The sequence below is a fragment of the Protopterus annectens genome, chromosome 2.part0, assembly GCF_019279795.1.
Source record: "Protopterus annectens isolate FY-2018-M chromosome 2.part0, PAN1.0, whole genome shotgun sequence".
Lineage (NCBI taxonomy): Eukaryota > Metazoa > Chordata > Ceratodontiformes > Protopteridae > Protopterus > Protopterus annectens.
The window spans coordinates 600,969,545-600,995,011 of NC_056728.1; the positions used below are offsets into that span (position 1 = coordinate 600,969,545).

At 45.8% G+C, this 25,467-nt stretch overlaps 1 protein-coding gene across 1 annotated transcript in view; it reads right to left on the reverse strand.

Moving 5' to 3' along the window:
* The window catches only part of LOC122792757 (acidic leucine-rich nuclear phosphoprotein 32 family member B-like), a 336,062-nt gene that overhangs the window by 103,473 nt on the left and 207,122 nt on the right, over positions 1–25,467 (reverse strand). Inside the window, exon 3 of the mRNA XM_044060331.1 lies at positions 24,324–24,446. Within this exon, the coding sequence (XP_043916266.1) occupies positions 24,324–24,446 (123 nt within the window). The remainder of the gene's footprint in view (positions 1–24,323; positions 24,447–25,467) is intronic.

Consider the following 25,467-nt stretch of genomic DNA (forward strand, 5'->3'; position numbering starts at 1 on the left):
TGTGGGCTCCAAAGGAGAACCCGGTCTGAGGAATGGACACCTGGTCAGAAGATTCATAGTCTGCATCCGTCTGGGCCTTTTAACAGGAGGGGGATGGGACTCCCTGATCAGGGTGATTAGGTCCTCGGCCATTTGTAGCATTTGTTTCTTAGGCATGGAAGCCTGTCCTGGAGAGAGTTGTGTCTTGTTTCTTTGCTTTTAAGGGGGGGCATAGACTTAACAGAGGGTTTAATGGTTAACTGCGTAGGTCTGAAAACACCCTCTAAGTGTGGATTGCTCAGCTACTTCGGTTCCCTCTGTAGGTTTAGGATCGGTAGGCTGAAGACCTAGTGCGTCCGAAGGCCCAGCTAGCTCCACGTGGGAGTCGGAGGCGGTCTGTGGTTCTGTGGAAGCGGTCGTCAGGGGCTGCATAGGTGCCTCGCTGAAAACCGGAGAACCGGCGACCAGCCTAGAAGAGGCCATGTCGTCAGTTTTGGGCCTCGGATGCCTGTCTTTTTCCTTGCGCTTTTTATGCATTGCGGTCGTCGGAATTTCCGACGGCATGGTGTAATTGAATTTTCTACCAAAATAATGTCGGGCAAAATCAAATAGACGTTTAATAGTGCGCTTGTTAAACCTAGCACAAAACCGACAACCAGTGACGTCCTGGTCATGCCTAGGCATGGAATACAATAGGAGTGGAAATGCTTATGAGGTATTTGCTTCCCACAAGAAATACAGTTATTAACTTTTACTGACATCAGTCTGAGGCAAGAAAAAGTTTCCCCAACGGGGTTCTTAGCTCTTTTAGAAGACTTAGGTTCTGGATTCGGAAAGAAAATCTCAGGAGTCGGCCGACCGGCACTTGCGAACTGCTTCTGCTTCAGGCACCGCGCAGCAAGAAAGACTGAAGAAAATGGTGTCGGCTGCATCTTATATACCCCTGTCACACTGACGTCAGGGAGGAGGCGACAGCAACCGACGCCGGACCAAGACTTTGGAACTCTGGCCGACTGCGGGACCGCCTGACGGCAGGTTAACCCAAGTGTAATGACTGCAGCAGTGTAACACGAACATCTGTGACAGTGTTGAGACCAGACACTCTTTAGGTACCATTGTAGTTTCCTCATATGCAGTTTTGCATATGGAATTAGTAGTGTGCAAGATGCCATGTAACCCAAGGCCTGCAGAATTTTTTTGCAGGGAGTTGAGTCTTTGTTGCCATTAATTGGAAATATTGAGTCAGATGTCCTTGCTTGTCTGACATGAGATAAGCCATCTGGGCTGTTGTATTTAAGCTGGCACCCAGGAATATTATCTCTTGTAAGGGCACTAGTTTTGATTTCTTTTCATTACTGCCTAGGCAAATTAGCAGTCTTTTTACAAACGTCAAATGCTTTAGAAGAATGTCTTTGCTCTCTGCTTGAATAAGGCAGTCGTCCAAATATGGGTAAATTTGTAATTCCTTTTTGTCTGCAAAATGCAATTACTGGTGCCAGGCATTTTGTAAAGAGCCTGGGCGCAGTAGATAAGCCAAAGGGCAGTGCAGAGAATTGGTAGTGCATTGAACCTGCTAAGAATCTGAGGTATCTTCTGCAATTTTGTCTGATAGGGACATGCAGGTATGCCTCCTTGTGGTCCAATGTTACGAGCCAAGCTTTCTTGCCCAGCATGGAAGAAGCTGCTGTAGTGTCAACATTTTGAATTTTGGAACATCCAGGTAAGTATTTAGAGAAGAAAGATCCAGAATGGGCCTCCAGGCTTGGTCCTTTCTGGGAACCAGAAAGAGTCTTGAGTAAAATCCTTGTCCTTGCTCCTGTATTGGTACCTCTTGAATAGCTCTCATGTCCAAGAGTGCTGTAATTTGCCTTTGAGCCTCTGCCCATTGATTTGGTGGCAGATTTGGCATTCCTTTTAACCTTGGCAGAGTTGAAAGTGGAACTTGTAACCTTGAGACACAATATTGAGAACCCATTTGTCTTTGATGATTAATTGCCAATTGTGACTGAAAAGTGTCAGTTTTCCCCCCAAGAGGGCTGCCAAGAGAGAGATGTTTGGCAGCTGTAGTGGGAAGTCATTGGGTCTGCTTTTTATAAGGTTGAGGCCTGTCTTCCCCTTCTTTCTTTCTGGGTTGAAGTACCCCATTGTTGAGGCCTGTAAGTACCTTGTGGTTGACCTCTGCCTCTTGGATGTCTGTATCTGCCCCTTTGAGGTCTGTCTGAGACTGGAAAGGACCAATTCTTTGTTGGCCAATTTCTGCTAAATCGAGGAGGCTGAACCTGTAAGAAATCTTTCACCGTTTGCATAGATTTTGCTTTATCCTCCATTTTCTTTAATACCTCTTCTGCCTTAACTCCAAATAAAACATCCTGCTGCAAGGGTGCATCCAATAACTTTGCTTTAACAATAAATCCTGCATTTCCTTATAGTTAAGGAAGATCTGAATTTGGAAGCATTTTTGTTTCAACTGAGACATCAAATATTGCTGATATTTAAGCATGTGAAACTGGCAATTTAGTGCTCTCATTGCAAGTTGCAGATGTGTATACTTTCTTTCCCCATCTGTCTAATGCCCTGGAATCTCTATCAGAGGGGACTGGATTTTTTGCTGTAGAGGCCTTTACCCCTTTGGGACCCTGGGAAATAGTTTCAGGGTCAGCAACAGGGCTTTTATAAAGGAATTTGTGAGAGTCAGGGACTCTGTAATATCTGTCTGGCTTAACTGGAGCTGGAGGTAAAGAATCAGGATTTAAGCTGGATTCAGCATACACATCATCCACAATATCCAACACTGGCGGAATAGCAAGGGGTCTGACTTGAGGTAATAAAAGGAAATCTCGGAGCCTTTTCTTGGATTCTGAGTAATCCTGGCCCTCCCAATGGAAATGCTCCCGCATGGTATGTAAGGTTTCCCCAAAGGAGTAGTCCTCTGGTGGAGAGTCTGAAGGAATGGATTCCTCAGCATCAGAATCTTCATAAGGGGGTAAAGAGTATCCTAGGTCGGAGGATGAATCTGAGGAGATGAACACCTGTTCGGATGAGTCATAGTCTGCATCCTGTCTAGGCCTTTGCTTCCCACAAGAAATACAATTATTAACTTTTATTGACATCGGTCTGAGGCAAGAAAAAGTTTCCCCAACGAGGTGCTTAGCTTTGTAGAAGACTTCGGTTCTGGATTCGGAATGGAAATCTCAGGAGTCGGCCGACCGGCACTTGCGAACTGCTTTTGCATCGGGCACCACGCGGCAAGAAAGACTGGAGAAAATGGCGTTGGCTGCATCTTATATACCCCTGATGCACTGACGTCAGGGAAGAAGAAGTGACAGCAACCTACACCGGACCAAGACTTTGGAACTCAGTCCAACTGTGGGACCGCCTGACGGCAGGATAACCCAAGTGTTATGACTGCAGCAGCGTAACACTAACATCAGCAGCCCTGCAAGATGCCTCTAACGAATCAAAACCACATTGCAAAGTAACTTGTTCAGCAGAATGCATTAAATCCTGTAATTCTTTATTTTCCACACATTCAGGAATCAACATAATTTTCTGTTTAAGCAGTCCAATAACATGTTGCTGATACTTTAACATATGAAACTGGCAGTTTAAAGCCCTAATGGGCAAGGTTGCAGAAGTGTAAACCTTCTTACCCCATCTATCCAGCGCCCTGGAGTCTCTATCAAAAGGGGTAGGATTTTTAGCAGTAGAAGCCTTAATGCCCTTGGGCCCCTGTGAAATAGTCTATGGATCTGCAACAGGATTTTTAAAAAGGAACTTGTGGGACTCAGGGACCCTGTAGTATCGGTCAGGTTTTCTCGGAGCAGGAGGCAGGGAATCAGGGGCCAAACTAGATTCCGAAAAAGCATCAACAATGTCTCGCACAGGAGGAATAGCTAAAGACCTATGCTGAATTAGGAGAAGGAAAAGTACAGTTTTGTACCTACCATAAATGTAGATGTTCGAGTGCTAATACAGCTGCAGTAATCACAGATGGGTTTTCTGCCGTCAGGCGGTCCCTCGGTCGGCCGAATTCCAAAGTCTTGGTCCGGCGTCGGTTGTCGTCGCTTTCTCTTCTGACGTCAGTGAGGCCAGAGTATACAAGACACAGCCGACGCCATGTTCTTCAGTATTTCTTGCCCCAGATGTCAGGTGCCCCCCGAAAGAAGGCAATACATAAATTATGCTTATATGCATATACATGTAAAGCAATATAATCCAAAAACAGTGGTTGCAAGCAAATAAACCTTAGAAGGATAACCCAGTCAGGCTGTATGAAGAGGTTGTTAGGCCCCGTGCCTTTACCAAGTGGGGAAGGAGGGAGGGAAACCTGTACTGCAGCTGTATTAGCACTCTAACATCTACATTTATGGTAGGTACAACACTGTACTATGTTCATCGTGCATACAGCTGCAGTAATCACAGATGGGTAGAATCCCAAAGCTACGCACAGGGTGGTAGGTACTAGGAGGAACTGGGTTGAGCCAGAATGCCCTGCAAAACAGCAGTGGCAAAGCCTGCTCTTGTTCTGGAATATAAAGGCAGGTGGTAGTGTTTTGTGAAGGTATGTACAGAGCTCCAAGTGGCTGCCTCCAGAATATCTTTGGTAGGAACTCCTCTGAGGAAGGCTGTAGAGATAGCTGTGGCCCTGGTGGAGTGTGATCTGATACCTGTAGGAACAGATTTCCCATGATAGGAATAACAAAACCGTATGCAGTGGCCTATCCACTTTTGAAATAGTCTGCTTGGAAACTGGCTTCCCTTGAGCCCCTACAGCATAGGACACAAAGAGTTGTTCTGATTTCCTGAAGGACTTTGTTCTGTCCAAGTAGTAACGTAGCTGCCTATGGATGTCTAAGGAATGTAGCAGCCTTTCCCCTTTGTTTTGAGGACTGGGGTAAAAGGTAGGAAGGTGTATGGCTTGATTTAAAGCTATCCTAGATACCACTTTAGGCATAAATAATGGGTCGGTGCGAAGGGAGACCCTGTCCTGATGGAAAATGAGAAAGGGCTGCACCGCCATGAGGGCCTGTAATTCCGAAACTCTATGAGCTGAAGTGATAGCCAGAAGGAAGGCAGTTTTCCAGGACAAATATTGCAAATCTGTTGAGGCAGCTGGTTCAAAAGGAGGCAATGTTAATTTTTCTAGTATGTAATTAAGATCCCAGGCTGGTATTGGTTGTTTCCTTGGTGGTCTAATATTCTTAGCCCCTCTGAGGAACTGTCGTAAGAGTGGGTGAGAAAATAAAGGGGGATCCGTGTTGTATTCTGCAGAAATAGCTGAGGCATGGATTTTTATGGAAGAAAATGAAAGTCCACTGTTCAGCAGCTCAGCTAGATACTGTAATACCTGAGGCAAGTTCAGTTTTCTAGGGTCCTGGCCTTTTTTCCGCATTCCAAGAACAAAACCGCTTCCATTTTGCGGAGTAAGCTTTTCTAGTAGATGGTCTTCTGGCCTCCAAAATGACATCCTGCACCTCCTTGGAGAGTAGGGTCTGTTGTGGTGTTAAGGAATTTTCCATGCAGTGAGATTGAGTGCTTTCAGCTGACTGTGGAGAGTTTTGTAACTGTGCTGAGTCAGCAGAAGTGGCATTAGAGGCAGGGACCAGGGAGGAGTATGTGTTAAGGCTCCTCAGCAATGGGTACCAGTGCTGCCTTGGCCAATCTGGAGCAATCAGTATCATCTTTGGTCTGTCTGCTCTTGCTTTCAAAAGTACCTTGGGCAGAAGAGGCAGAGGTGGGAATGCGTAAACTGTCCATGCTGTCCAACTGAATGAAAGGCCGTCCACTCTCCAGGCCTTTGGATGAAAGGTCCTCGAACAAAACTTTTCCAATTGATGTTTCCTGTGGGAGGCAAAAAGATCTGTGTCTGGCCTCCCCCACACTTGGGTTATTTCTGCAAACAGCTGCGGGTGTAACTTCCATTCGTGTGGATCTGTCATATTTCTGCTTAATTTGTCTGCCAGTGTGTTTTCCAATCCTGGCAGGTACTGTGCTTGAAGTTCGATTTGCCATTCCAGAGCCAAGTTCCAAAGGGTCATGGCTAGTCTGCACAAGGGGTATGAATGTGTTCCTCCTTGTTTGTTTATGTACCACATTACTGTGGTGTTGTCTGTTCTTATGAGTAATTGTCCTGGATGCAGGAAGTCCTTGAAAGCTGTAACTGCATTTATTACTGCTAGAATTTCTTTTTGATTGATGTGGAGGTGCTTTTCTTTTTGGGACCATTTGCCCTGGATGCACCTGTCCGTCATGTGTGCCCCCAAGCGTAATCTGAGGCGTCTGTTGTGATAGCTTGCTCTGCTTGAGGCTTGCAGAATGGGAGGCCTGTGTTTGCTTGACATGCTTGGGCCCACCATAGAAATTCCTTTTGCAAACATGGGATTATTGGTAGTATTGTTTCCAAATGTGACTGTGTTGAGACCATAGGTTTTTTAGGTACCATTGAAGTTTCCTCATATGCAGCTTTGCACATGGGATTAAAAGAATGCAAGATGCCATGAATCCCAGAGCCTGCAGGATTTTCCTTGCAGTAAGCCTGGTACTTTTTGCTAGTATTTTGAAGTACTGAGATAGTTGCCCTTGTTTTCTGGCGTAAGATAGGCCATCTGGGTGTTTGTGTCCAAGTTGGCACCCAGGAAGGTTATTTTCTGAGATGGTGTTAGCCTTGATTTCTCTTTGTTGATTGTGTATCCCAGAGCATGCAATAGCCGTGTCACATATGTCAGATGTTCCAGAAGTATGTGCTTGCTGTCCGCTTGGATCAGGCAGTCGTCCAAGTAAGGGTAAATTTGTATCCCTTGAAGTCTGCAGTAGGCAATCACTGATGCCAGGCACTTTGTGAATACTCTGGGCGCAGTAGATAAGCCAAAGGGCAATGCAGAGAATTGATAGTGTATTGAACCTGCAAGAAATCTGAGGTATCTTCTGCAGCTTTGTTTGATTGGGACATGCAGGTATGCCTCCTTGAGGTCCAATGTTACCAGCCAAAACTCCTTGCCCAGCATGGGAAGAAGTTGCTGTAATGTGAGCATCTTGAATTTTGGTACGAGTAGAAATGTATTTAGGATGGATAAGTCCAAAATGGGTCTCCAGTCCGTTCCTTTCCCTGGTACCAGAAAAAGCCTTGAATAAAAACCTTGACCTTGTTCGTGAGAAGGTACCTCTTGAATAGCTCTCATGCTTAAGAGCTTTGAAATTTGTAGTTGTGCCTCTGCCCTTTGATTCTGTGGCAGGTTTGGCATTTTTGGAAGAGTGTGGAAATGAAATTTGTAGCCTCTGTTTATAATGTCCAGGATCCATTTGTCTGTTGTGACAATATGCCAATTGTTTGCAAATAATGCTAGCTTTCCTCCCAAAGGTGCTGCCAGCTGAGACATGCTTGGCATGGAAATGAGGGAGTCATTGGGTTTGCTTCCTGTATTGTTGTGCACTGTCCTCGCCACCTCTTGGTGCTGGAGTTTGCCAGTGTCGTCCTCTATATGATCCTTGTGATTGCCCTCTGCCCCTTGTGCGTCTGTATCTACCTCTTTGGGGCTTGTCAGTGGCTGGAAAGGACCAGTTCTTTGAAGGCCAATTTCTGCTAAAACGTGGTGGTTGGACCTGGAAAAAAGTTTTGACAGTTTGCATGGATTTGGTTTTTTCTTCCATTTTCTTTAATATCTCCTCAGCATTAGTACCAAACAGCACATCCTTTTGTAAAGGAGCATCTAGAAGTTTAGCTTTCACATGATCAGGCAAGTTTTGTTCTCTAAGCCAAGCATATCTGCGAATGACTGATCCCGTAGCAGCCGCTCTACTTGAAGCCTCTAGGGCATCATAACCACATTGTAAAGTGTGTTTACTTGCTCTGCACTATGCATCATATCCTGTAACTCCTTTAAATCTGGTTGTTCAGGTTGAGACATTTTGTTCCTTAATTGTGATAACAGGAACTGTTGATATTTAAGCATATGAAACTGACAATTTAGGGCCCTCATGGCTAGGGTGGCCAAGGTATATACCTTTTTACCCCACCTTTCTAAAGATCTTGATTCCCTTTCTGCAGGAAGTGGATTCTTGGCAGTGGAGGCCTTCAATCCCCTGGGGCCTTGTGAAATGGTTTCAGGGTCAGCATTATGGCTTTTGAAGAGAAATTGGTGAGAGTTGGGTACTCTGTAATACCTATCAGGTTTGACTGGTGCAGGAGGCAGAGAATCCGGGTTAAGGCAAGCCTCCGAACAGACATCATCCAGTATGTCCAAAACAGGGGGTATAGCCAGAGGTCTGTGTTGAGGTAACAAAAGAAATTCCCTAAGTCTTTTCTTGGAATCTGAAAAGTCTTGGCCTTCCCAATGGAAGTGTTCCCTCAAGGTGTGCAAGGTTTCCCCAAAGGAAAAATCCTCAGGAGGGGATACAGAAGGGATGGACTGTTCTGCATCCGAATCCTCAAAAGGAGAGTAAGAGTGTTCCTCTGCATCAGAATGTTCTGTTAAAAAGGATCCCTGATCAGAAGAGGGGGAATCTTCCTCCACTCTGGGTCTCTTGTCTGGAGGGGGTTGAGAACCTCCGATAAGAGTAATTAAATCCTCAGCCATTTTAAGCATCTGTTTTTTAGGCATGGGACCTGGAGATGGGCCCTGTGCAACAGGCCTCGTGGGATGCCTGGCTGCTTTGGATTTAGTAAAGGCCTTAATTGAAAAAGAAGATGAGGGCCTAAATACACCATGGGTGGAGGTGGACCTGTCCACATTAGTAGGCTCAACATTAGCAAAGGCTTCGGTTGTAGTCTGGGAAAGGGCCGAGGTCCCAGCGGTCTCGGGTACAGGACACCGCCAAAGGAGTGTCGTCGGTAGTCAGGGACTGCAAAGGCGTCTCGCTGAGAACCGGACCATGTGTAGCCTGTTTTGGCGGGGACCGTGGGCCTCGCGTGTCGGTCCTTTTCCTTGCATTTTTTGGACAAAACGGTAGTCGGAGTGTCCGACGACATTTTATAATCAAAAGCTTTACCAAAATAGTGTTGGGCGAACTCCGCCCGACGCTTAATAGTGCGTTTATTGAAGGTAGTGCAAAAGCGACAGCCCGAGACATCGTGGTCTGGGCCCAAACAAGGTATGCAGAGGGAATGGAAATCCTTATGCGGTATTTGCTTCCCACAAGAAATACAATTATTAACTTTTTCTGACATCGGTCTGAGGCAAGAAAAGTTTCAACGGGTACTTAGCTTTAATGAAGACTTCGGTTTCCAAAATTTTCGTAATTCAGGAGCTGGCCGACCGGCACTTGCGAACTGCTTCTGCTTCGGGCACCGCGCGGCAAAAAAGACTGGAGAACATGGCGTCGGCTGTGTCTTATATACTCTGGCCTCACTGACGTCAGAAGAGAAAGCGACGACAACCGACGCCGGACCAAGACTTTGGAATTCGGCCGACCGAGGGACTGCCTGACGGCAGAAAACCCATCTGTGATTACTGCAGCTGTATGCACGATGAACATCCCCTAAGCCTCTTTTCTGAATCAGAAAAATCCTGGCTTTCCCAGTGAAAATGTTCCCTGACGAGTATCCAAGGTTCCCCAAAAGAAAACTCCTCAGGAGGGGAAGCAGAGGGAATAGAGTCCTCTGCATCAGAATCTTCATAAGTAGATAAGGGCAAATCCAGATCATCAGCAAAATCAGAAAAATCAGAATCCTCTTCAGAAAATTCATAAACAACTTCAGTCCTAGGCCTCTTAGAATTGTGGGGGGGGGGGGGGGTTGGCTACCCTTGATTAGAGTTGAAAGATCTTCAGCCATTCTTATTTGTTTTTTAGGCATAGAGGCCTGAGCATGCGGCCTGGGTGTCGGTTTCTCAGTCATGGTTCGAGATTTTGGCCTAAATGAAGAAGGAAACGTCGGTTTAATAGGCAAGTCAGTAGGCCTGAATACACCCTCAGAAGCTGGTGTCTACACAGCGGCTCTGGACCCATCGAAGGTAGAGACATCCGCTGGTTCCATAGTTAAAGCATCTCGCGGCATACCAGACTCCGAATGGGTCTCACTAGAGGCCTGCGAGTCAGAAGTAGCGGGTATCAGGGGCTGCGAAAGCACCCCACTGAGTACCGGCGAACTGGCGACTGGCTTAGAAATGTCGTCGGCAGCTTTGGACCTCAGCTGCCTGTCTCTGTCTTTATCTTTGCATTTTTTCAGAATCCCAGTAGTCGGAAGGCTAACCGATGACATTTCTGGATAATTAAACAGAGAACCGAAATATTTATAAGCAAAAATATACAGACGGATAGTGCGCTGTTTAAATGAAGCCCAAAACCGACAGCAAAGTACATTGCGGTCAGGGCCTAGGCAAGAAATACAGTACGAATGGAAATTTTTGTGAGGTATTTGCTTTCCACAAGTAATGCAATTAACTTTTACTGACATCGGTAAGAAGCAAGAAAAAGTTTCCCCAATGGGGTACTTGGCTTTAGTTGAAGACTTCGGTTCTGAAACTCGAAAACAAAAATTTCAGGAGTCGGCCGACCGGCACTTATGAACTGCTTCTGGCACCGAACTGCAAGAAAGACTGATGTAATGGGGTTGGGCTGTATGTTTTATACCCCTGCCGACCTGACGTCATGGAAGAAGGAAAGAGGAGAGAAGCACTTTAATCAATACAAAAACAGAAGTTATGTTCTTACCATAACGTTCCATGTTAGTTGTCTTCTTCTCGCCTTCTTTCTTGCTGGATGGGTTCGGAGCCGACCTCGGCCCGACTGCCACTCTAAAAGCTCGAGAGTTGGTTCCACCGGCTCGAGGCTGCCCCTATATCCCACAATGCTAGGCGTGAATTACCTCAGATCTCGTTTGTGAGCTAGGCCCAGCTAAAAATACAACCAGGAATACTGGAAAATTTCCACCTCTAAAACAATGGGAAGAGAAAGGGTGACCTAAGCCTGACTCTAGGAAATATGCACAGCAGAGCATATACCTATCGCAAAGAGGTGGTAGAAAGAGAGGTCACAATCAAACTCCTCTAGATCTGTCCAGGCCAGGGGGAAGGAGGGTGGGACGCAAGAAAGAAGGCGAGAAGAAGACAACTAACATGGAACGTTATGGTAAGAACATAACTTCTATATGTTAAGTTGTCTATCTCGCCTTCATTCTTGCTGGATGGGACCGCGTCCCTAGCACCTTGTCCCGGGTGGCCTAATGAACAGACTCTTGAGAACAGTGGAACCAAAGTTAGCTCTATGCCTAGAAGCTAAATCCAACTTATAATGAGAAATGAAAGTGCGAGGAGTAGCCCAAGTAGCCGCTGCACAAATGGTGTCAATAGGCAGTCTGTCTTGGAAGGCTATAGAAGTAGCCAAAGCTCTGGTGGAATGGGCTTTAGGTTTGTTAGGCAGCTTTTGGTGTCTTAATTTCATAAACAAGGGAAATCAGAGATGTTAGCCATCTAGATAATGATACCTTTGAAACTGAAAGTCCTTTTCTGCCTTCTGCATAGGAGACAAACAGCTGGTCAGATTTTCTGAATTGTTTGGTTCTATCCAAATAGTACCTTAACTGACGAACATCTAGCCAATGCAATTTTTGTTCAGACCTATTAGAATATTCTGGAAAAAACACAGGGAGGTCAATGCTTTGATTTAGGTTAGACGCCGAGGCTATCTTAGGTAAAAGGGACGGGTTGGTTCGTAAAGATACCCTGTCCTTATGGAACAACAGATAAGGAGGTCGACAGCTGAGTGCATGAAGTCCTGAAACTCTTCTAGCTGAAGTAATAGCTACCAGAAAGAGAGTCTTCCATGATAGCAATTTTAAAGAACAGGAGGCTGCAGGTTCGAAAGGGGAAAGAATCAAATAACTAAGAACTAAATTTAGGTCCCAAGGAGGAGGAGGATTTCTTATAGGGGGTCTGAGTAGAAAAACTCCTTTCAAAAAGGCTTTGCAAAGCTTGTGGGACATTATGGCAGATTCTGAAATGCCCACATGAAAGTTAGAAATAGCTGCCAGTTGAACTTTAAAAGTAGAAGGAGATGAACCTGCATGGAAGAGTTCAGCTAGAAAATCAAGGACCATTTGGATGGAAGCAGTGAAAGGATCTATGTCCCTTCCTTGAGCCCAATGGGCGAACGTTTCCACTTACTCAAATAAATCTTTCTAGTGGAAGATTTATGGGAAGCTATCAAAATATCTCGAACAGAGTGAGATATTTGAGGAAGCCTGGCTAAGGTTGGAATTGGAGGAACCAAGCAGTGAGGTTCAGAGAGGGAAGGGAGCGATGAAACTGACCCGACTGATGGATCAAAAGATCTGGAACTAGGTCCAGATGCCAAGGTCGCTCCAACAGAAAATGATGTAGAAAGGGGAACCAAACCTGTCGAGGCCAGTAAGGAGTAATGAGGATCAACGAGGCCTTCTGAGCGATAGCTTTCTGTATCACTTGAGAGATTAGTGGGAAGGGAGGAAATGCATACAGAAGTCCCGGGGCCAAACTTGGACTAGAGCGTCTCTGCTGGGCTGGCCTGGTAAAGGGAATAGGGTGAAATAATCTCTGCACTTGCTGTTTTGGGGAGTAGAAAAAAGGTCGCAGCAAGGCTGACCCCACTTGAGAAAAATTTCTCTCACAACAGAGTCTTTCAGAGACCACTCGTGAGGCATGAGGATAGCTCTGCTCAACTTGTCCGCGATTTGATTGGACTTCCCGGGGATGTGCGTTGCTATCAGAAACCGCTGAGAAGAAATCGCCCATTGCCACAGTCTGAGTGCTTCTCGACACAGGGGGTAGGACCTGGTTCCGCCTTGTTTGTTGATATACCACACTACAGACATATTGTCCGTCTGGATTGCTATCGTTCCCAAGGGAAGAGAGTCTTGAAGGGCTTGCAACGCTAAAAGCACTGCTCTCATCTCTAGAACATTTATGTGCAAGTGGCATTCGTCTGGTTGCCAAGTGCCCTGGACAGTTCTACCCTGATAATGCCCCCCCCACCCGATCAGGGAGGCGTCCATTGTCAGAGTAGCAACCGGAGGGGAAGGAACAAAGGGTCTTCCCAATAAGAGTTGAGGGGAAGACATCCACCACAGAAGATGATTTCTGCATGTTTGCGTGATCATATCATAATGGTGTGGGACATCGGAAGTTGCTGGTATGACCATTGCGTGAAGAGCATCCATTGAAGGATTCTCATGTGGAATCTGGCTAATGGAAGCAAAGGTATGGCAGCCGCCATAATCCCCAACACTTTCAGAACTAACCTGGCTTTGATTCTGTTGCTGCTGAAGAGGAGCGAGACCAGTTTGTGTATGTCTGCTATTCTCTGATGTGTTAGTCTCGCAGACATGTTGACTGTGTCTAGATTTGCGCCTATGAAGGTAATAGTACGACAAGGCGACAAAACAGACTTTTCGCAATTTATTGAAATGCCTAACTTTTGACAAATGCGAAAGGTGTAGTCCCTGGCCATTAGAAGAAGATGCTTGGTGGGAGCTGTGAGGAGCCAGTCGTCCAAATATGGAAACACCTGGAATCCTTGACGTCTCAGGTGAGAAGCTACCACTGCCATGCATTTGGTAAACACCCGGGGGCAGTGGTGAGACCAAAGGGCAGGGCTCTGAATTGAAAATGACTGGTTCCCAGCCTGAAGCGGAGGAATCTTCTGGAGCGTCTGTTCATTTATGTGATAGTACGCATCCTGAAGGTCTATAGAGCACATCCAGTTTCTCTTTCCCAATAGGGGGAGGATGGACTGCAGCGTGACCATCCGAAATCTTTTCTTGACTGACTTGTTCAAGATACTGAGATCCAAAATTGGTCTCCAGTCCCCTGTTTTCTTTGGAACTAAAAAGAACCTGGAGTAGATTCCGGATCCTAGTTGGTCTGCTGGAACTGGTTGAATTGCTCTTTTTGCAAGCAGCTTTGAAATTTCCAAAGCTGCAAGATCACTTTGAGTGGGTGGAACATCTGGAAGGGATTTTCTTGATTGGTTTGGGATGCGAACGAAGGGAATGGAATAGCCTTCGGAAATGATGGACTGTACCCACTTGTCTTGAGTCAGGGATAGCCAGGCTTCTGGGTACAGTGACAATCTTCCCCCGACTGCCTCCGAAGGCGGACAGTCGGGCAACACCTCAGGGATGCTGAAAGGGCTTATCGGAAAAGGTTTCTCGATTGCCCTGGTTCTGCGGGCCCCTCTGCCTCTAGGGCGTCTACCATTATTGTTCCCTCCTCTGCCTCTGGAGGGAACCGACTCTGTCGTCAGGCAAATTCCCTTGAGATTGTTTATGGAACCACATTTTCCCACTTTTCTGGCCTTTGGGGTAAGGTCTAGGAGTAGAAAACGGACTCGACGGCAGATAGAGTTTTGCCATCAGTCTCGCACCTAGTCAAGGTTTCTTTCACTTGAGGACCAAAGAGATGATCCATCAACGGGAGCTAGTGAAAGACGTTTTAAAGGGTCCATAAAATTGCATAGTCGTATCCAGGCATGCCGTAAGGCAACACCTGTCCCTGCCCTACTCGCTCCATCAGCCGCATATGAAAGGAGGCATGGAGGAGTTAGCTATCGAATTAAGGGTAGTCAGCTGGGTGTTCATTTTGTCCTGAAAATCTGCAGCTGTAGTATCCTTCAACATCTCACTCGCTTCCTTGATCAAGTCTCTCTGGAGACGGGTGAAATGGCATAGGTAGTTCAGCTTAACGCATTGCAAAGGTCGCTGACAAGAACATCCGCTTCCCATACCTGTCCATAGACCTAGATTCTTTGTTAGGGGGATGAACAGGCACTGAAGGATCAGCTAGTTCCTTCTTGGTGGCAGCAGCTACCACCATAGCATCCACAGAAACACCTTTTGTGAGAAATTGTTTGTCAGTTGGTGCTGTTATAAATTTGGAAGGTCTCCTGGGGGTAGGGTCCACTGAATCAGGAGCCGTCCAGGCCTTCTTTGCCACCACCTGCATGAGGGGATCAAAGGGGGGGGGACACCCAGGAGGTGGAAGGGCGAGAGCCAAACGCCTCAAGATACACAGATTCATCCTTCGAAGGGTTAAGGGCTGGCCAATTTCCCCTCTGTTTCAGGATCTCTAGAATGTCTGCGAAGGAGACATCTTCAGACGGGGAACGTGGGGAACCCTCGGAATCCTCTAAATCTGTGTCAGAGGTGACAGACTCAGGTGAGTCTACACTTTCTCTTTCTAGGAGGCTCCCCTGCCAATTCAGGGGAGGCCTCGGAAGAGGATGAGATCCCCACAGGGGATTCTTGAGGAGCTGGCTCTCTGCGGTCTGGGATGAGGGAGTGAGTCGACATAACCAAAGGCACCGAAGAGGGAGGGGCGGACGGAGCCGACTGTGGAGTCGAACAAGGTTCCAACACACTCCGCACGACCTCGAACGCACCCCTGTCTGGCAGAGCCAGAGGTCCCCGCTCCGAGAAGCTGAGAACCTCCCTCGGCACCGACAGAGATGGCTCCGAGGCCGATGTCGGAGCCGAACTCACTAGCGCCGAAGCACCGAGAGGGAGAGGGGGTCGGACAAGGGTCCGATGCCACTCACCCTCGGAGCAGACGAGGGAAGCCGGCGCCGAGATTCTTCAAAGAAGAAATCGGAGCCGACGGAGCGAAGACAATTGTATCGGCTCCGACGCTACCACAGTCTCGGTCCCGAGGCGCCCGGCTCGAACTCAAAGGAGTCGGAGGAGGAATATTTATAGGAATAAGTTGAGGCATCGACTGATGCGTCGCGCTCTGGTGCATCTGGGCCCGTCCCTCGGACTTTAACAGTCGACCCACTACCCTCTGGAGGTCGTGATCTGAGAGCCTCGATGACCTGGAGGAGTGAGATCTGTGGCTCCGTTCAGACAGCAAGGGAGACGCTGGAGCCGAATGAACGGAGCCAAGGGACAGTGACCTCGATCTCTTTCTAGATGTCGGCTCCGATGGTCTGATCGAGCCGACCAGGAATCTCTAATGCCTCGGCTCCGGAGCCGAGGAACCACAGATACTGTAGTCAAAGACTCATCGGCTCCAGCCGGAGCCGATGAAGCAGCAGGCTTTGAAGCCCTAGGCCTCGACTCTGAAGCTGGAGCCGAGGTCTTGGAAGCCTTAGAAGGTTTCCCCGATGTAACAGAAAGGGAACCTTCAGGCTTAAGCAAACCCTTAATATGAGTTTGTTTCTTCTTTCCTGCAGGACTCTAGGGCTGAAGCCATGGCATACAGCACAAGAGTCCCGCAGGTGTAAAGGTCCCAGGCAATACACACAAGAAGTGTGACCGTCTGTCAGAGACATTTTCTGACAGCACGAGTCACACTTCTTGAAGCCTGAGACCTTTGAATCCTTGGACATACTCAAGGAACCGAAGTGTAATCACACACAGAAACACACACACACAGATTACACTGATAAAAGTCTAAGTAGAATTATTTAAAACAAAACTTCTGAAAGGTAAGTTAAGCTAAAAATATCCTAACCAAAACACATACACACCCTAAGGGAGGGAAGGAAGGGCCCGAAGGCCTAGGGAAAGAACTTAATAGTTCATGAGAAAAAAAGGGGCTGGATAAAAGAGTAGAAGGGATAATATCCACTACACTAAGGGTAAAAGAGAAATAAACTAAGCTAGCGTAAGTTTAAAGTTATTAAACTAATCTAACTTTGACTAACCTGGAGCCGGTAGAAAAACACCTCGATCGCTGTAGCGGCAAACGAGATCTGGGGTAATTCACGCCTAGCATTGTGGGATATAGGGGCAGCCTCGGGCCGGTGAAACCAACTCTCGAGCTTTTAGAGTGACCGAGTCGGAGCAGAGGTCGGCTCCGAACCCATCCAGCAAGAATGAAGGCGAGATAGACCAAAAAGTACAGTTGTGTACACTTATGTAGTGTGTCAGCAGTTTTGGACCTCGGCGGCCTGTCTCTGTCTTTATCTTTATGTTTATGTTTTTTCGGAATCCCGGTAGTCAGATGGCTAACAGACGACACTTCTGGATAATTAAACAGAGAACCACAATATTTAGAGGTGAAAATATACCGATGACGGACAGTGCGCTAATTAAACAAAGCACAAAACCGACAGCAAGGTACGCCGTGGTCAGGGCCGAGGCAAAGAATACAGTACAAATTAAAATCTTTATGAGGTATTTGCCTTCCACAAGTAATGCAATTATTAACTTTTACTGACATCAGTAAGGAGCAAGAAAAAGTTTCCCCAACGGGGTACTTAGCTTTAGTTGAAGACTTCGGTTCTGAAACTCAAAAAACGAAAAGTTCAAGAGTAGGTCGACCGGCACTTGCAAACTACTTCTGCTTCGGGCACCGCACGGCAAGAAAGACTGATGCAATGGCGTCAGCTGCATGTTTTATACCCCTGACGACCTGACGTCAAGGAAGAAGGGACACCAACTGACGCAGGACCCAAGACTTTGTTAATCAGGCCGAATGAGGGCAACCTGCAAGCAGATAACCCAAATGTAATGACTGCAACAGTGAAACACGAAGAACATCGGCACAAGTGTAAATACACTTCTGCCTAATAAGAACTTTAAAACTTCGTCTTGTATAGTAAAAAACAAAGTCACATGCAGATCACGTGGACAAAAAAAAAAAAAAAATCACATGATAAAACTTGTAAGAAAACATTAAAAATAAACAAAAAATTGCGATTTACTCCTGAATGCCTTCCTTGGGCAGAGACTAGCATTTTCCCCAAAGAATGTGGCCTAGCCTGAAGGAGGAATTAAGGGCTGGGAAGGTTAAGACAGGCTTCTCAGTCACTTCTTCTGAATGTCCACTGACAAATTATAGAAAGAACGACCACAGAACCTCTTGTGCTCAGTGGAGGCAGCCCTGAAAGCCTGCAGGATATCTTCCTTGAAAAAGAGCCAAAGCATCATGCAAAGGTAAACACCTCAGCTCTTTTAAGGCTATTCCCAAATGCCAGACAGCAAGGGCCACAAGTGTAGCTCCTGACATAGCATGAGGAGCCACAGACCTCGATGGACCTTGGTGGAGGGTGCAGCTTTCCCAGGAGGAAATCAAAAGACAGCTCCCCATAAACATAGCAGCAAGAGTTCTTTACCTGCTTAACTTTGGGATGGGAGGGTCTAGTACCTGGAGACCAAACCCCAAGGTGGCCTCAAGTGATTTACCTCAATAAACCCCTTACCGACTACTGTAGCAAAAGATGGGCATGAACTCAAGTCCTTGTTGGTCAAGAGCAATTTAACACTCAAGAACCAAAAGGACAGTATAGACAGATTTACCTCCAAAACAGCAAGACCCATGTCTACTTGCAGTCTCCTTTGTCTTCTGATGATGTTATGATATACTGGGGCTGGACCAGAGACCCCCCCCCCCCATCAATCTCACAGCTGGGCATACTAAACTGCTGCTGCTACCTTATAAGTGACCAAGTATTTCTCCCTCCTACATCTTCTGTTGGCCAGGTTGAAATGCTGGCAGTCAAGGTAATGCTTCACATCATGGTCCTTTCAAGCAATGCAAAATGCTAGAGCAGGCTTTAGCTTGTGTTATGGCATTCACAAAAACACGAACAATGTAAACAGAGCACAACAGCTCTTCCAAGACAAAACATACGATCGAAATCTGAACTGTGCAAACAGCAGAAGAGAATCAACAGGCTCAGGGGCAAAGCATGCTTTCCAAGTGCGGGGTGGAAGCGACAAAGCACGTGTCTTCAAGCATGGGAGCTTCACAGAATCATACATCCACAGAGACGAGTTTCTGTTATCGTTTTAAACTCCAGAAACGAGAAACTTAAAACAAGTAACTGAAACAAACTACATAAAAATAAAGCCTCTGAACTTCTGTAACCTTGTTATTTCAAGCAAGTTCCTTATGCCAAAAATATATGTTCTACTAAATGCTCTGTCAAACTAATAGGGCTACTTTATGAAATATGGAATAAAATTTACATTCATCTACCACTAAGGGCAAGTACGTTTATTCTGAATATTTCAGGAAAGCAAGAAAAAGTACAGTTGTGTAGATGTTCGAGTGTATTCAAAGTGTATTCACTGTTGCAGTCATCACATTTGGGTTATCTGCTTGCAGTAGCCCTCAGTTGGCCTGATTAACAAAGTCTTGGGTCCTGCGTCAGTTCCGGTCTTCTTCCGTAACGTCAGGTCGTCAGGAGTATAAAACATGCAGCTGACGCCATTACATTAGTTTTTCTTGCACCAGATGTCAGGTGCCCCCTTAATGGGAAGCAATAAAAACATGTATCAACATATATACAAGGGTATACCTCCAAAAAAAAAAAAAAAATATAGCAAATACACCAAAAAGCTTTTAAGAATAGTAAAGGAGAGTAGAGGTATAGCCAAAGAAATCAGGGGGCTGGAGGGAGGGTAACCAGGACTGCAACAGTGAATACACTCGAACATCTACATTTATGGTAAGTGTACACAACTGTTCTATGTTCTTCGTGTTTCACTGTTACAGTCATCACATTTGGGTAGATTCCCAAAGCTAAGGATGGGCAGAGGAAAAAGGCAAAGCCAGCTCTGGATTTAGAGAAAATTGTCAAATGGTAATGCTTGGTGAAGGTATGTACAGAACTCCAGGTAGCAGCTTCTAGGATGTCCCTGGTAGGGACACCTCTGAGAAAGGCCCTGTTTGAATGGGGTCTGATCCCCTGTGGGATAGGTTTTCCATGGTGCTTACAGCAGAAATGAATGCAATGGCCTATCCATTTAGAAATGGTTTGCTTTGAGATAGCCTTCCCTTCTGCCCCTGCAGCAAATGCCACCAGCAGTTGCTCAGATTTCCTTTGAGGCTTAGTCCTGTCCAAGTAAAATCTAATGAGTAAGGAGTGCAGTATTGGGCATGAAGGAGGGATTATTTCTGAGGGGCACCCAGTCCGCATGAAAGATGATGAAAGGCTCCACTGCCATAAGGGCCTGTAATTTAGATACCCTTCTTGCTAAAGTGATTGTTAGAAAAACGGCTGTTTTCCAAGAAAGGAATTTTAAATCTGCACTAGCAACTGGCTCAAAAGGAGGAAGAGTGAGTTTCTCCAATACAAAATTAAGGTCCCAGGCTGGAGTTGGGGCTCTCCTGGGTGGTCTTAAATTTTTGGCCCCTCTGAGGAACTGGCTGAGCACTGGATGAGAGAAGAGGGGAGGTTCTGTATTACAATGAGCTGAAATGGCTGAGGCGTGAATTTTGACGGAGGAAAAGAAAGTCCCTTGTGAAGCATCTCAGTTAAGTATTGCAAATTCTGAGGTAAGTTGGGCGCTGCTGTGCTCATCCCTTGAGATTGGTTCCAGGCACAGAATCCTTTCCATTTTCAGCATAAGATTTTCTAGTACTAGGCCTCCTTGCCTCTAAAATGATATCCATCATTGGTTTACTGAGTGATGGTAAGGGAGAGATTAGGTAATTAGCCAGGCTGCTAGGTTCAGGGTTTGAAGCAGAGGGTGGAGAATCTGGTTCCCCCTTCTGAGACAACAGGGTAGGGGACAGAAGCAGGTGCCATGGAGCCAACAGTGACACATTGCGCAAGAGGGGGTACCAGTGCTGGCGTGGCCAGTCTGGTGCAATCAAGATCGTCCTTGGTTTGTCCTGTTTGATCTTGAGCAGTATTTTGGAGAGGAGAGGCAGAGGAGGAAAGGCATAAACTGATAGGTTTTTCCAACTGAAGGACAAGGCATCCACTTTCCTAGCTTGTTTGTGGGAGTCTTCGTGCAAAACTGTTTGTTCTGGGGGGGAGGCAAAAAGGTCTATATCTGGGCTCCCCCATTTGTTTGTCAACATGTTGAAAATCTTTGGTTCGTTTCCACTCGTGTGGGTCTATGAGGTTTCTGCTTAGTCCGTCTGCCAGTGTACTTAGTTTTCCTGACAGGAATCGAGCTTGTAGATGCACTTGGTAGCTCAAGGCTATGTTCCACAATGCCATGGCTAGTCTACAAAGGGGGTAAGAATGTGTATCCCCCTGCTTATTTATGTACCACATAACAGTGGTGTTGTTCATCTTTACCATTAATTGTCCTGGAAGAATGTGGTCCTTGAAGGCTGTCCGAGCATTCTGTACAGCTAACATTTCTTTTTGATTGATATGCAGGTGCATTTGACTTGGGTTCCATTTGCCCTGAATGCACTTCCCTGCCAGGTGAGCACCACATGCATAGTCTGATGTGTCTCTTGTTAGGGTTTGGGCAGCAGGGGGTACAGTGAATGGTAGTCCCTTGTTCTGGTGGCAAGCCTCTGCCCACCAAAGAAACTCTAGGTGTAGGCAAGGTATGATAGGAATCATTGCTTCTAGATCCTGAGAATGTTGACACCATAGGCTTTTTAGGTACCACTGTAGTTTCCTCATATGCAGTCTTGCATATGGAATTAGAAGAATGCAGGAGGCCATGAACCCAAAGTCTTGCAGTACTTGTCTTGCAGATAGCAAAGCTTTCGTGGCCACTAGTTTGAAGTAGGTTGTCAGATGAATTTGTTTCTCTGGCATGAGGAAAGCCATCTGGGAAGTTGTATTCAAGCTTACTCCCAGGAATATAATTTGTTGATAAGGTACCAGGTGTGATTTCTTTTTGTTTATGGTGTACCCCAGACAAGTTAGCACCCTTTGAACAAAGGCCAGATTATTTAAAAGTATGTCCTGGCTTTCTGTCTGAATTAGACAATCGTCCATGTATGGGTATATTTGAATATTTCTTTTCCTACAAAAATGCAATGACTGGAGCTAGGCACTTTGTGAATACCCTGGGCGCAGTACATAAGCCAAAGGGCAGTGCAGAGAACTGATAATGCATGTAGCCTGCTTTGAAGTGTAGGTCTCTTCTGCAAGATTCCCTGATTGGGATGTGCAGGTATGCTTCCTTTAGAGTGCTGCCAACCAGGCATCCTTTCCTAGCATAGGAAGCAACTGGTGAAGAGTCAGCATCTTGAATTTTGGAATCACCAAAAAGGTGTTTAGAGTAGACAGGTCCAAGATAGGACGCCATGAATTGTCTTTTCTGGGTACCAGGAAAAGTCTGGAGTAGAAACCTTGTCCCTTTTCCTCTTCTGGTACAGTTTGAATAGCCTTTATGCTTAAAAGAGAGAATACTTGCTTTTGAGCCTCTGCCCGCTGATTTGGGGGTAGATCTGGCCAACCGTTTGGGCTTGGTAACGTGTGAAAGTGAAATCTGTATCCTTGGGACACTATATTTAAAACCCATTGGTCCTGGGTAATTAGCTCCCAGTTTTTTGCATGTAGGGAAATCTTTCCCTCCAAAGGGGCAGTCAGTTGAGAAGTGCTTGGAAGTTTTAAAATGAAGTAATCGAGACAGGTTACCATGAAGAGAGGGCCCCCCACTGCTTAGTCCTGTGCGTATCCTGGGTGCACTGCTGGGTCTGGGTTTGGACTGAGAAGGCCTGGAAGAGGTAGGAAAGGACCAATTCTTAGAAGGCCAATGCCTACTAAATCTTGGAGGATGTACTTGTAAGCAATCTTTAACAGTTTGCACAGATTTAGCTTTTTCCTCCATCTTTTTTAAGAACTTCTGCCTTACTGCCAAACAGGCGGTCCTGATTTAAGGGAGCATCCAGTAATTTAGCTTTAACATGATCTGGAAAGGATTGCTCCTTAAGCCAAGCATGCCTTCTAAGTACAGACCCAGTGACAACAGCTCTGCAAGATGCCTCTAGTGAATCAAAACCACATTGCAAAGTATGTTTTCCAACTTGTTCAGCAGAATGCATTAAATCCTGTAAATCCTTATTTTCAGCACAATCAGGAAACATAATTTTCTGTTTAAGCAATCCAATAATATGCTGCTGATACTTTAACATATGAAACTGTCAGTTTAAGGCCCTAATGGCCAAAGTTGCAGAAGTTAACTTCTTACCACATCTATCCAGCGCCCTGGAGTCTCTATCAGAGGGGGTAGGACTTTTTGGCAGTAGTGGCTTTGATGCCCTTGGGACCCTGTGAAATGGTTTCAGGATCCGCAGTAGGATTTTTGAAAAGGAACTTGTGAGAGTCAGGAACCCTGTAATATCTATCAGGTTTTCTGGGAGCAGGAGGTAAAGAGTCGGGGGCCACACTAGACTCCAAAAAGGCATCATCAGCAATGTCTAGTACAGGAGGGATAGCCAAAAGCCTGCGCTGGGGCAGGAGTAAGAAATCCCTAAGCCTCTTTATAGAATCAGAGAAATCCTGACTTTCCCAAGAGTATGCAAGGTTTCACCACAAGAGAAATCCTGGGGGGGGTTAGACAGAACAGAGTCCCGAGCATCAGACTCCTCATGGTAAATCTTGGTCATCAGAGGAAACAAAAATTTCAGAATTCTGGTCAGAAGTATCATAAGCAAGCTCAGTCCTAGGTCTCTTAGAGGGATAAGGTGGACTTCCCCTGATTAAAGTAATAAGGTCTTCAACCATTCTTATTTGTTTTTTAGGCATAGAGGCCTGACCATGCAGTCTGGGCGTCAGTTTTCTAGGCATGGTTCGAGTTGGTCCTTGAAGAAAAAGATGGTGTTGGTTTAATATGCAAGTCAGTAGGCCTGAATACACCCTCAAAAGCTGGTGTCTGCACAGCAGCTCTGGACCCATCCAAGGTAGAGACATCCGCAGGTTCCACAATTGAAGCATCTCGCGGTATACACCAGACTCTGAACGGGTCTCAGTAGTGGCCTGCGAATATGAAGTAGCGGGTATCAGGGGCTGCGAAAGCGCCTCACTGAGTACTGGTGAACTGGCGACTGGCTTTGGAAAAGCGTTGCCGGCAGCTTTGGACCTAGGCAGCCTGTCTCTGACTTTATCTTTGCATCTTTTTGGAATGTCGGTAGTCAGATGGCTTACCAAAGACCTATCTGGATAATTGAGCAGAGCACCACAATATTTGGAAGTGAAAATATACTGATGACGGATAGTTTGTGGTTTAAATAAGGCACAAAACCGACAGCAAGGTATGTCGTGATCAGGGCCTGGGCAAGGAATACAGTACGAATGTAAATCTTTATGAGGTATTTGCTTTCCACAGGAAATGCAATTATTTATTTTTACTGACATTGGTTTAGAGCAAGAGGGGGTACTTCGCTTTTAGTTGAAGACTTCGGTTCTGAAACTCGAAAATGAAAATTTCAGGAGTAGGCCGACCAGCACTTGCTAACTGCTTCTGCTTCGGGCACCACACAGCAGGAAAGACTGATGTAATGGCGTTGGCTGCATGTTTTATACCCCTGACGACCTGCCGTCACGGAGAAGAGACAGCAACCGACGCAGGACCCAAGACTTTGTTAATCAGGCCGACTGAGGGTTACTGCAAGCAGATAACCCAAATGAGAGGACTGCAACAGTGAAACACAAAAAACATCTTGCTTTTCTGATGAGAAAACCATTTTTAAATAAAATGGAAGATCATTAAATTTGAAAAGTTTACATACCAATGGTTCCAATGTGCTGATATCTTTCAGCTTGTTCCCACTGAGGTTGAGATGTGTAAGGTTGGGAAGCTTTTCTGCTAATACATCAAGTCCACCTGAAATTCTGTTATCACTTAACTCGAGCTAATTGAAAAGGACAAAAAAATAAAAACAAAATTAAAATAATAAATAAATGCATGCACATCACTGCTTTGAATCACTCCAAAACATTGTTCTGTTCTAAGTTTCCAGTCTACATTTCTATTAATACTACATACTTGTACTTTGCCATTACAAAACTGTGCAGCTATGAAAGGTTTTCTACAAATTCACCCATGTAAAGTCACAGCAATTAAAAAAAAAAAATAGAAACATACAACACAGCAGGAAAAAGTAGCCCACTCAGTGGTGAAAAGGGATGAAGCCTCAACGACAACCGGGGTCTGACTACTGACCTTGTAACTGGATCACTGGAGAAAGGAAAGAAATTAAGTGGATCACATTTGCCTCTGTGAGGGAGATGTTGATAGGCAGAGTACATGCTCCATGATACAGTTTCACAGAGGAGATCAGGCATGGATGTGGGAGGACATTTTTGAGGAGGTGGAGCTACAAAAGGAAGCATCACTTGTACCTTCCACCTAACCCTAAGATCCTGCATATGCAGTGGACAGTTTAAACAGGAAACACCTCTGATGGCTGCCTGGATGACGAACTAATCATGGCCATGCCATGCTGTAAGGGGGAATAAATGAGTGATGGCAAATGAGACACTGGCCAGAAAGTGCAGAAAGACTAAAAAAAATCACTTACGCAATCAATCACATAAATAAAACATTCACTAAAATTTCTAAAGAAACACTAACACTGCAGGAGTGAACAAAAAAAGAAGTTATGTACTCACCATAACATTCCATCTGAGTAGTTCTACTTCATTTGTCTTCAACCTGTGGGATACCAGATCCGTATTGGATCCGAGTCGGCAATCTCACTAGCATCTGCTCCAAGCTCCTCCCCTTACCCATAATACACCTCCACTACCTTCCAACCCCCAGATCGAGTTTGCTGATCCTTGTACTGATTACCCGACCTGAAAAAATACTTATGACTTATAACTGCAGCCCGCAGGCTGTTCACATGACAAGATCCGGGGGAAGGAGGGAGT